The sequence below is a fragment of the Phlebotomus papatasi genome, chromosome 1 (genome assembly GCF_024763615.1).
Source record: "Phlebotomus papatasi isolate M1 chromosome 1, Ppap_2.1, whole genome shotgun sequence".
NCBI classification, from domain to species: domain Eukaryota; kingdom Metazoa; phylum Arthropoda; class Insecta; order Diptera; family Psychodidae; genus Phlebotomus; species Phlebotomus papatasi.
Genome location: NC_077222.1, coordinates 81024634 through 81037784, shown reverse-complemented (window position 1 = coordinate 81037784; position 13151 = coordinate 81024634). Strand labels below are relative to the sequence as shown.

General features: G+C 34.4%; 2 protein-coding genes across 6 annotated transcripts in view; both read left to right on the top strand.

The window, feature by feature from the left end:
- Nucleotides 1-5187, top strand: part of LOC129810320 (adenylyl cyclase 78C) — a 44430-nt gene extending 39243 nt beyond the window's left edge. For 4 of the 5 annotated variants that reach the window (XM_055860710.1, XM_055860707.1, XM_055860708.1 and 1 more), the window contains 3 exons: nt 444-672; nt 1699-1841; nt 4803-5187. In XM_055860710.1, the coding sequence (XP_055716685.1) occupies nt 444-672; nt 1699-1841; nt 4803-4928 (498 nt within the window). In that variant the 3' untranslated portion in view covers nt 4929-5187. Of the gene's footprint in view, nt 1-443; nt 673-901; nt 945-1698; nt 1842-4802 lie in introns of those variants that run through there. The other variant, XM_055860711.1, reaches the window with a different exon arrangement.
- Nucleotides 5188-10705: 5518 nt separating this feature from the next.
- Nucleotides 10706-13151, top strand: part of LOC129810322 (GTPase-activating protein) — a 35029-nt gene continuing 32583 nt past the window's right edge. The window contains exon 1 of the mRNA XM_055860714.1: nt 10706-11746. Coding sequence (XP_055716689.1) covers nt 11551-11746 — 196 coding nt within the window. The 5' untranslated portion in view covers nt 10706-11550. The remainder of the gene's footprint in view (nt 11747-13151) is intronic.

The window sequence follows — 13151 nt, the reverse complement described above, 5'->3', positions numbered from 1 at the left end:
CAATAAATATTGTCTATAACAAAAAGGATTTAAAAAGATTTAATTTTACAATGTATGTAGAAATCATAGTATTTCCTACATACAGTGCTTTTTTTAATTAACACTAGCTATTTTGTTTCTAAGAAAAAACAAAAAATTATTAAATTGGCCAATAATTATGTTAATAATTGTACATAAAAAGCTTCATTGGATATCATATTTTAAATCGGTTTTAAAGAGTCTCTTTGTAGAGCAAAAAGTCATTAAACTGCCACAAAATTGGAATGAAAAATTAATTTAAATTTTGCTTGATTAATTTTCTGTTAATTGAGCAATATTAGGTACGTCATGAAAATAAAATCACAAACTCATCTGCTTGTCCAATTAATTAAAATTGGCCACTGAAAACTCATTAAGAGAAATAAAAACAATTGATAATGAGATGATTGGCCTACCTTCGACAGGTGCGTGGTGAGATTAACGTGAAAGGGAAGGGCATAATGCTGACACATTGGGTGCTTGGACTCAATGTGCCTGCCAGTCAGTTAATGTCACCCACTCTAATGCCAGCGGGAATCCCTCAGGCTCAGACGCCGTCACTTCAACGTCAGACATCCCATCATAGCTCCCTCGCGGCAGTCGTCTTTGGCATGATGCAGGCTTCCAAGAGGAGCACAATTAACAGTTCAACACGTAAGTTCACTTTCACTCTCCCATCTCTTCTTTTTTTATCCTTACACTCATTCCCAGCCTTTCTTTTAACGAGGAAGAGTACTCCAAAGATGAGTCCTTCTTTTAACACCAGGGACACTTTCTCACACCTCTCACCTCAGTGTTACCTTAAAAAAAATAAAGATCCCAAAAATACATTTTTTACACACTTCACAACGCTTTTGCTTAAATTTCTAACAACACATTCAAGGCTGGAGTCGCGCTAAAAAATTAACTTTTTCATCTATAACCGCGTACGTACACTTAATTTTATTTTCATAAAATTTTTTTAGACACACACACCGACAAATAAACCCCCAATTTTTAGCACAACTTATAAGAATTTTTAAATAAACCTAATTAACACAGAAGTTTAGATTAATCTTTGAACTAAGGTTCAAATTAAATCTCCATAACGCATGAAATGAACCGTAAAACATAAATTAATGACATTTTTGATAAATTGAGATATATCTAGACTAGATTCTAAAAAAAATAGAGATAATTATAGCGAATGAAAATTGCACGAAATATTTCACAGTCTCTATAAGCTGCACATTGTACCAAAGAAAAACTTTTGTTCTGTAAAATTGAAAATTTCGTGGAATTTTATGTAAATTACTGAGCTAGTGCCTTGCATTTCCAGACCCATTTTACTAGAGGGTATATAAAATTGGGTAGTTTTGAACAAAATCATATTTTAAATTTTGAAATCTTTTTTTTCTAAATCAGATTGGCAAAAGAAAAAAATTACGAAGAAGTGGTATTCCTTTTCCCTTTGCCAATCTGAAACAGTGAAGAAAGTTCAAAATTTAAAATTAGACTCTGTTCAAAAATACCCCATTATACCCTACTGTACATACACGCAAAATTTTTTTTAACAACAATTAACAAATTTTCTCAGCTCTAATACTTATATGCAATGATTTGCAAGCATGTTTCAGGAGTTTAAGTAGACAAATTTAACTGGAAAATGTTCAGAGATTAAAAGAATTTTCTTTATAACAGCCACCGCAACACCCTCGCCCAAAACGAGATTCGGTCGCCGGGGAAGCACATTCAGTTCAGTGAGAGTGTCCCAGAGAGTTCCGTCTAATCCTATTCGTCGGAATACCACAAGAGTTCGTGGTAGGAGTTACCACCAAAAGAAAGTGAGTTCAATTAAGAAAAAAGTGAAAAAAAACTATGAATATAATTAAATATGAAAATCGAACATTAGCATACAATGGTTCTCTTAAAAACCTTAAATTTTACGAACAAATAATGCCTGAGTTACTCTTCTTTAAAAAATATTTTTAGACCACATCATTCAGGTATTATTAAATGCCCATGATTTATATAAAAGGATACCGTAACCAGAGCCGGACACCGGCCAAAATCCCGAAAAGCCAAAATCCCGAAAGCCAAAATTCCGAACACAAATATCGGAAAAGGCGAAATCTTGAAAGCCAAAATACCGAAAGTCAAGATCCTGGAAACTAAAATCCCGAAAAGCCAAAATTCTGGAAGCCAAAATCCTGAAAAGCCAAAATTCAGAAAACCAAAAATCCCATGGTCAACACCGTCAACACCTTGAAAAGAATGAAATTGTACGGAGGATAATATATAAAATAATTTCCTGAAACACAGCAAATTTTCCTTTGCCTCCAACAAGCACGGGTGCAATCGTGAGAGGTTGCTATTACATTTTTAAGAATTTGCCTTTTTTGCATTTGGAATTTTGGTTTTCAACATTTTTCCGTTCACGATTTTGTCTTTCGAGATTTTGGCTTTTCGGGATTTTTGTTTTCGGGATTTTGGCTTTTGGAATTATGGCCCATCGGGATTTCGATCTATTTGTAATTTTATATTTCGGGATTTTAGTGTTCGGAATATTGACAATACCCATCATACACTGTATAATTGGCATCATTGTAGAGCTTAAATTTCCCGCCGAAAGGAGACGCAGTCTCCTTTCTAGGCCAGCGCCTCTGGTGATGGTGGAGACGACTGTATTAGTTTAGTCGATCGTACGATATCAATGAGTACGGACATGAGTTCGTCTCGAGTCGTACAAGTAATAGGACATAGTGCGGAGAGCTCGCGACAGTCAGGAGCCCACACCAGTCGATTGCATAAGCAGGTCACCTCCTAAGTATATTAGATTTAAGAGTAGATATTGCTTGCCCCCTATATCATCGTTATTTTAATTGCGGGTGAGACCTAGAAGACCCAGCACACCATAAAAACATTACATCCTATTAAAATTTTTATAATAATGCAGAAAATATTCTAAAAATCAAACAGTATTTTTGAAAAATGTCGCATATCTTGCAACAATTCAACAAAAATGAATAAAAATTGGGATATTTGGATGGAGATGGATATGAATTTGGATGACTTTTTTGGACACATGACAAAACTGGTTTTACTTTAATCCACTATTCTTGAAATTAGTTTTATTAATTTTCTGAGCATTTCGGTTAAAGATAGGGGAGACCGGGAAGGTTTGGGACAGGGGTAGTGTGGGACAAGGCGATCTTTTCATTATTTTATTTAAATAAATGGAATTTAACCACTACTCAATCGTAGGCAATATTAAGATGTATCTTGACTAAAAGAATGGATATCCTCAGTTTTATTGTTTTAATTCTATGAACACTTTTTTTTTTAAAAAATTGATAAAAATTGTATATTTTGACGTCTTAGTTTTGCTCTTTGTATTTTATACCAGCGATATATAATCAAAACTTTTTTATCTCATTAGGTAGCAGTGTAATCTGGGAACATATTTTTATAAAAGTTTCAGAGATTATACGCTCTTGTTTTTTACATAAAGGTTTTAAATACTAAAATTACACGCGGGGATGTTTGGGACACCTGAATGGGGATGAATGGGACGTTGATTTTCGTCAAGATTGTAGGTGGCATGCAATTGTTTATTGTAAAAATGAAGAGTAATGCCTAGTTTCTACTGGAAATCTCCCTCTTGTGCAAAGTTTATCAGTGCAGCAGATTTCTCTAACTACAGGGACAATTAAACCATCAATGTCTTGGGAATCAATAATTCCTTCTCAGAGGATATTCGATCTTTGCCCAATCTCGTTAAAAACTATTTTCTCGAAAATTTCTCGAACAATATCCTCTACAATTTTTACAAGTTCTCCAGAAAAGTCAAGGCGAGAGCTAATTCAATGAAATAAGGAAAAACAGGTACGCAGTTGTCGTAAAATCAAACAGGAATTCGCCAATGAGTTCAAAACTAAAAGTGTTAAGATAATCTACTCGCCTAAGGAATTTGATGATCATGATTGCAATATTTAGAATAAAAAAAGCAAAGAAAGGTAGATGGAAAATAAGAAGAAAATACTTTAAATAATTGATTGACAATAAATAACTCTACTGTACAAATAAAATTGATATTAATTTCTAAATATGAAATAAAAGATGAAACATTTTTATTTCTATCAGAAATATTGTTAATCTAGTTTTGTTAATCTTGTTAATCTAGGTTTGGGACAAAGCGACAAGTTAAATGTTTTATCTTCTCCAAGAAAACTGATTTGTTTTCCAAGTTCTATCGAGTACTTTTTATAAAGTCAATACCCATAAGTCTCCTATAGACCGCATAAAATTATGATACGCTATCGTAATTTTTTGGAATAATGTCTTAAAGTCAAAACATGAAAAAGTGTCCCAAACCTCTCCGGTCTCCCCTACTTGAATACTTAAAGTCGAGGTGATTTGCAAGTGCTAAGGAATATATCCTTTCAAAGAATTACTTTTTGAAATCTCAAATTTAATTTCTAAAGGGGTGTGATCTAAACTTATTTCATAATGTATTTTACATACTTTGAAATAAGAAATAAAAATATGGGTGCAGCTGTTTAAGCAGTAGACTGTAAATCCGAATGCTAAAAAAATATAAATTTTCAGTGCATAAAAATGATGAATTATGTGAAAGAGAAAATCAGAAGGTGTATCTTAACATCTCAGATAAAGTTTCAAAGTCATTTCTTTTACTGACCGAAATGGAATATTTTACTGACCACAAAGACCACAAATATTTAACAGAGTCCCGGATTCAGATTTTTCGCAGATAAAAATTTAATCTGGGTTTCATTTTCTTGTAGATAACAGTGGCATCTCTCACATCATCATCATCAGCACCTGCAAGTGCCAATTTGAGTGCTATTCCCGTCATTCCCACTTTTAGGAATCTTCAGCTCAATGACAGCAACACAAGTTCAGATCTTTAGTGTTTTACAGAAAATAAAAGAAAACTTCTGATTCTTTAGGAAAGTAATAGATTACAAGTTTTTCTCTTTTTTTTTGAAAAACCGAAAAATTGTTCTAAGCTCCACCCCAGAGAAAGTGTATTGATTGAGGGAAAACATATAGTTATGGGGGCTGGAAGAAGGTGATAAAATGAGATTGTTAGAGGACCTTAAATTGTAGTTAAATTATATTGTATGTTTGTAAAAGTGTTAAGTATTAAATAAAAGCTAAGAAAATCTACGAGGAACTTTATCCCATACCCCCATAGCCTTTGCCATTGGGTTACTCTTCTATCCTGTGGAAGATGAAAAATCTACTCTTTTGCCGCTTGAAATCCCACATGTTGAATCTATTTTTGTCCCCCCATTGAGTAGTGAATGGACTTTTTCTGTGATTCTCAGGGTGTTAAATCGTAGCCTGAAAGGGATCATTTTTGTCTCCTTTTTTTGGAATTAAATAGGTCATGAAATTTATACCCATGATTTTATTCTATTTTCTACCTCCCGCAAATGCAAATAATAGTAAAAGAGGAAAGCAGAAAAAAACATAGAACATGCTATATGAACATGCAACTATTTCAATAAATTTCCTTTTGCCATTCTTGGCTTTGATGTTTTCCACCCAGGAAAATTCCACCCAGTTCCCAGAGGAGACATTATAGGGCACTTTAGGAAGAAAATTGTAAAGCAAAAACTTTATATAAAAACTTATATATCGATTTTACAGACATTTTCCTTTTTTTTTGTTACAGAGCTTTTGAATTTTCAATTCCATTGAAAATCACAACTAAATCAACAAGTGAAGTTATGAAATTATCGCAAATTTTATATGTCTTTTATTACCATGAACGAATAGTCAGAAACTTAATTTTACAACCAAATCTGATAGAAGGTGATTTAATCTAATGACTGTCTTTAATAATTTCGGTATTTACCTTGATTTTCCTAGAGAATTGTGCGCTTAATTTAGCGTATTTTCTCACATAAGAATGCCAAACAAAAAACACTGACATTTTAAATCTGAGTCAGCGCCGCCTAGTGTTGAGCATAAAGAAAGTACAACAGTAGGGGCATTCAAATCATTTTGATAACGTTATCGTTGTTTATTTACCGGGGCACGGCAAAAAAAACACCACGAGGAAATTACTTTTGATAAAATTGATATGTACTTTTACCTTGGACGTATTGACAAAGACATAGACTTCGAATAACGCACTGAACGGAAAATATTCTTTTTTATGAAGTTTCTTTAAAGATGTGAAAAATATTTATTAGGATTTGCCTTTGCTCACCGTGATGAGAATTAATTTAATTATATCACATCTATAAATTTTGCTACATACTTCTTAGAATTACTAGAACCAAATTATCAATGGGGTTGCGTTTACAATTGTGTCGTTGTCCGTTACAGTTACTACAACCCCCTTCCAATCCCCCTCAAAATCATTCAAAGTGAAAATTGAAGCCCGTATGCTCACGCAGTCTATCTCTTTTTCTCCCATTCATAATCACAATCCTGCTTCGCGAACCTATACTTGCTCAGTGCAGCTACTTCCTCATTTTTCAGATCGCGCGCGAGCATTGTGTGTCAGAATCATTATGAGAAAATAAATTCTATTCACTCTTTTTTTTGTGAATTCTTTCATGTGAAAATTACCATTGGGCGGAATAATGCCTTGGGAAGCAGTTCATTTGTTGCTCTGCCTACCTCTTGGTTTCCCCTGCGGATGCTAGCTCTTTTTTTTCGTAGGTGCAAATGAAGATGATGTGATTCTGTGTCGGTTCAAATTTTTGCGTTGGAGGAGATTTAAGAGAGAAAATGACTCTAGAAAGATGCAAAGAGGGGAAATAGAGAAAACATTTGTGGAACTTCACAAGAATTCACTCATCCGTTCTCTCTTTCTCATCCTTCTGCACTTTTCGCGCCCACACACTTTTCTTTACCACACGTGTGCAATTTTTACGCATGCGCCTAGGCTAGAAAACCGTTGAAAACCCCATCTCTCTCTATCACTTTCTCACACCAAAAGAGCCCAAAAGATGCCCTTATTGAAAACAAAATCAAAAACATTTTCAATATTTCCCAAATGAGGGTTACAAAAACAAGAGGAATAAGGGAAATCTCATTAATCCTGTAAATCCAAATCCCTTTTCAGCCTAACGACTAACTTTAGTGCGAGGTTTCTCAAGCTCATCAGATTTTTTTCCCAGGTAGGTGGTAAGAAAAACTTAAGAAAAAACACATAAATTATTGCAGACGAAACAAATTGTCGGAGGAAATAGCCTTGGAATGTAAAGGAGTGAAAGAGACAGAGTGTGAGAGCCGAGAGGAAATGATCCTTGAGAATCCCACAAAATTCAGGTCACTTTCTCTGCCTTCTGTCGCCGACTCGTCAACAAAAATTTACCCTACACAGGAGCGTCTGGATGGTCTTGATATAGCATTTAGCTGAGCTCTGCAAAAATTAAACTAATTAAAACGTTTTTGGAAATAGTACAAAAATTATAAACGAGAATAAAAATGCAGTTTTCGTGGCGAATGGAGTTTAGAAGAAAACAGTAGGGGATAGTAGGGGCAAAATAAATCCAAAATTTCAAAATCAATTAACTTTGAAAATAAAATAAATCGAAGTTTGAAATTTTTCCCATGAATAGGGGGAAGTGGGGCTACTTTGATTTTTTACGATTTTTCGCATATTTCTAAAGTAAACTGCGTTTTAACATGATGTAATTAGGAGAAACAAAATAATTGTGGATCTAAATAAAATAATTGTAAAGAACAGCTTCATTTAGAAATAGGCGAAAAAGTCCTATAACAATCTAGCCCCACAGCTCAAACTAGCCCCACCTCCTCCTACACAGAAAAAATATTTTGTAAAAATGTTCGTAAATGTTTGTGAATTCCAATGGGGGAGTTGCAAAATGCTCGTGAATCGTATAACCCACAAACAAGTTCGTGAAAGTTTGTACTTTTTTCACAAACATTGTTCGTAACATGATCATTTGACGAACATTTTTTGTACTTTTACAAACATTTGTTCGTAAATGTTCGTAAAATGTTCGACAGGAAAACAAACATTTACGAACAAAAGACAAAACTTTATGAACATTTGTTGTGTGTTTACACAGTTTTGTAAAAGTACAAACAATGTTCGTCAAATAATCATGTTACGAACAATGTTTGTGAAACAAGTACAGACTTTTACGAACTTGTTTGTGGGTTATACGATTCACGAGCATTTTGTAACTCCCCCATAGGAATTCACAAACATTTACGAACATTTTTACAAAATATTTTTTTTTGTGTAGTTTTTATGAATATTAAAAGTGAAAAGTTTTATCGAATTCGAGCAAGGAATGTGGAAAATAGAAATTTTATAATATTGAACCTTGTTTTAATATGACTTTTTATAAAGAAATATTGATACTGGGCAACTTAAAGCTCCTCGTTAAATCAGAGGAAAATAATTTTTGACAATGTCATATTTTAGAAAATATGGCTCGAAAAATACATTTCGACCACTCAGAATAAGAAACGAACAACTCGCAGTAGGCAAATTTTACAGGAGAGCGATTTGAAGCTGAGATTTTACATGCAGAGTATAGGATTTTTGAGATTTAAAATCTCTATAACTTTAAAAATAATTATCTTTCAAGAATAATATTCACAGGGAAGGTAGAAATTATAAAGAATTATCCAAAAAGCGAATAAAACGATTTTTGTAAAAAATCGAGTTGTTCGACTTATATTCTGAGTGGTCGATTTTCTCTCAAGTTATTGAACAAAAAAATTGCTATTATTTATTATTACTATTTATTTTAATAAAGACCTATAGGGTTCGCCCCTCTTACATGGTTTGATTAAGTGGTAAATAGAATAGTAGAAAAGGAAGCAAAACAAAGAATTAGAAGAAAAAAAAAGTTTAGAAATTCAGCCTGACTCAGTTTCGAAGAATTCAGCGATGTCGATCAGTGACAATCTGCAAAGGAAGGGAGTTGAACAAAACAACCCCATCGACAAAAATGGTTCGCGATAGCTGGTTAGAATGAGCTCTCGGTACCAGGAGTCCCCGTACCTTGGCCAAGGCCCCAGGGAATCAGAATCTTATGAAAGTTCGTGAAAAAATCCGTTTTTGACATTTACCCTACCCTAGTGTCCCCTTTATTTCAAAAATTAGGCTTTCTTATTTATTGAATATTGAAAACTTATTCCACAAATTTCTAGATAAAATTGAGAAACAAATTTCATTTAGCGCAAAATTCGTCAAAATGGATATTTCATTTTTTCATAAAACCCTCTAAAAACGTATACGTTTTATAAGAAGCATATTCCTTAAAGAAATTTATTGCCCTCCTTTCTAAAGACTGCTTTCCTCTATCTCAAAACAAAATTATGATTTTTGAGCCATTCCTAAAAATCAATTTTGCGAGAATTCTTAAAATTGCTGGGGTAAATTTTGTCAGACGTTGGAGATTATTTTTTGACATTGTCCTCGCAAAAAAATGTCAAACTGACATATTTTTATACTCCTCTGCAACTTTTACGAACACCATTCTCTTTATTTTAACGAGAAATGTGAATAAAATAATTGAATTACAAGGTTATGATGAAATTATTTCAAGAAGACAAGAAATTTGACGTCTTGAAATCTTGAAGTATTGATTCCAGAATTGCAGATCTTGATATCCACACGGTTTGTGTCTTGGATTTCAAGATTCCAAGACATTTCACAGATTTGACATCTTGATCTTAATTGTTTGATTTCAGAATACCAAAATCTTGAATTTTTCTTGATCTTGATCTTGGTCTCAGAATTGAGGCCTTTGTCTCTGTTATTTAAAAAAAAATGATTTGAGAAATATTGCCCCAGTCTCCACTACTTGCTAATTTAGCCCCTCCTCCATTGCATAAAACAAGATTTAGTTTTTGATTTCTTACATTTTGGTTGGAATATTAACTTACTTTTTCATCGACTGATTTTTTTACTGACCATTTTGAATTCTTTACTTACCAAATTTTCTAAAACATTTTTTTTCCAAAAATATTTTTGTGCTATTTGTAATATTTTTAGAAATATAAAATCTAAAGCATACGCCAAACTTCACATTATATTACCTTTCATTATTCCTATTTTAATAAAAAAAAACTTTTAGCTTTGCGATGTTCCAAGATTATTTCTGTGAATTTAATCTCGCGCCCTAAACTTTTTGATTTGTAATACTGATAGAAAGTCAATAAAGGATGATGATATTAATTTCTTCGGTGTCCTATTTGATTTCGTATCTAAAACCCAGAAGCCCAATATCTCTTACCGATTAGTCTTTAGGTCGATAAGAATTGGAAAAGTTAAATTTTTGTCAAATTTTAGATTTTCAGCAAATTTTAAAAAAATTACTCAAAAAAAGCAAGACGGTTATTTTTACCAGTAAAGTACTCCAAGAGCTGCCAACTGATGCGCCTTTTCCTACATTATTTGGGGAAGGATTAGTAAAACTTTGGTAGCTACTCTCTCCTAGGCCCAATGCAAATGTCTCTCTCCGAGAGGTCTTGCTCTGGTGCCTCCGGATTCTCCTGCGTCGTCGTTACACGGTGCACCCGAAAAAAACGAGGGAATTGTCCATCTCAGTCTTTCCGCTACCATCTCATTCATCTGAATAGGTGTGAATGAAATGGAAGATATTCCCAAGTCATGGAGAAACCAACAGCTGGAGTCTCACACTGTGCTTCTTTCCATTGAAGCAATTTCCTCAGTTCATTCAGTACCCGTAGAGCTTTTGTGCCGTGTGGATCATTTTCTCAGTGCTGTTGCAATTTTCCATCATTTCATTGTCTACGTGAGGAGCTCCATGGATTGACTTTTCCACCAGAGAATCATCACAAACTCCATTTTTTCGAGTTTCTTTCTTGATTTTTGGCACATTTTGCCATGGGAAACGAGTCAATTTTGGAATTTTAAAACATTTTTATTGGAAAGAAAAGCTGCGGTTAACTGAGATTTTGCTGAACTTCAAGTGATTCTCACGGTATTGTATTTCTCTCGTTTCTCTCATGCTTCCCGGAAAGTGCCAAACGAGAGGGAAATCAATTGATGTGCAATTGAAGAGATTTTTAAAAATCACTTTGTGCGGCTGAAGTGCATTTAATCGAATGTGAATGAAGAAGGAAATGTGAAAAAGATCCATTTCCTCTTGTACAAAAAAAAAACACAAGCTATCGAGTTGGAAAAACCCACGAGATCGTAAGTGTGGGTGAATTAATGAGTGACTTTATCGATTTTATGCATATCGCTATGCATCTCGTGGAAGATTAAAGTGTGTGGAGAAGAAAAAGAGATATTTGAATTTTTGCGTAGGATTTGTGAAATTCTGTGAATGCACATTTTTCCTCAGTGTCTCGTACTCCTCACGATACATACACAAGTGCATCATCCGAGCCTTTTCTCTCTCTCTCTCTCTCTTTACATCTTACCAACACGTTTGGAGCTGAGAATAAAATCTCGTGAGATTTGAGAGTAGGCAGCGCTTTTTTCTTTCTTTCCTGTGTGGAGTGAAAAAAAACAAGACTTGAAAAATCTTTGGAAGAAGAGAGGAAAAATTTCGGTGGATGTATGAGAGTAGTGGAGCAGCATTTTGTTGGACTTTCGTGAGAAATTGGTGGGAGAGGGACAGATCCAAGTGTCGTTCTTTCATCAATGAGGTAGAAAAGAGACAACAAATGGTGGTGGAAACCAGTTATGGATTCAATATGGCGGACGATACACGCAAAATTCGTGTTGAGGAGCAATTGAGAATTAAAATAGGTATGTATTTCACCTCAATATTTCTCAAATTGTATCACAAAGTGGGCAGAAAGTGTCAATGCGTCCGACTGTGATGGCATTTTGGCCGGTGCCTGTGGGAAAAATGACGAAAAATGGGCAAACAGAGGCAGATTAAGAGTATTGAATGGGCCAAGAAAGTGTGTGTTGTGTGTCAAAGTGGGGGGATCGAAAGTGAATTGGATACCCCAAGTTAGTGGTACAGGTGTTGAAATTTTACCCAAAATCATGCATTTTTCCCATATTGTGTAACTCAGAGTTCATCCCAGTGGAACCTTGGTGGATAAAACGATCAGTATGTAGTGAAATGTAAAAGAAATTGGGGCCAAAAGTGGGAAGAAAAGTGACTTCATTGAAGGTTTGGGTTTCTCCATTTCCGATATGGCTGCCGCCAACAATCCCAAGACTCACACCACTCCTAACCTCACGCACACACCCACGGTGGCAAGTACAAGTGAGAATGTGTGCGGCATTGGGTAGCTTATGAATGGGACTGAAGATTGGTTCGTTCATGGTTTTGCGTCCATGAATGATTCATTTACGCTTCCCCGCAGGAGAGAGACCATCGCTGTATAATGTGGGTTGATGATTGGTATATTTGTGTGGTCGCAGAATAGACGCGCGACTACCACTCAAATGACTTCCCTTAAAAATCAACTCTTTCACTTTCCCCACCTTCTCCAAAATTGTCCTATTTTTTTCGGAAAATGCTCCAATTTTTTTTTTCAACAATCTTCCTCGAAATTTTTCCATAATCATTAGCGAAGAAAAAGACTTTACCGCATGTTGTGACGCCTTTCCTTCTTGCACGACCGAGAAGAGGTGTAATCTTCTATTTAGAGTCTCTCAATGCGAAAAAAATGTGTCTTATCTCACTGATTACGCGATATTCTTTAAATAAGGCACAGGGCTCTTTATCAGTTACCATATTTCATGACTGCGTGAAAGAATTTCATTGAGTATTATCGAAGAGGAAGTTCATAAATGATACTCTTCATTGCACCATTTTTTTTAAGAAAAAAAATTGCTTTCAAAAAATATGGGAATGCACGCCGAAGTAAATTTAAGAGGTAAAGACTATAAAATGGCATATAGGGTACAGATGGGTCAGTTTTGCAAAGGGGCAGTTTAATTTGTGTCTTTTTATTCTGTTTGAAAAGTAAGGGGTAATGTGGTATTCAAACTAGAGTTTTACACGCCTTTTAGGACATTTGTACCACCAATGACCCAATTTTCTTTCCTGCGACCATATAAAGTTTCTTTAGTTTTCCACTAAACACTTTTTTTTAAGTTTCATAGTCAATTTCTATGAAATTTTCACTGATTTGCATTATCTATAATATGATGGACATTATAATGTTAAACTGGTTAGACCAAATCCAAGCAA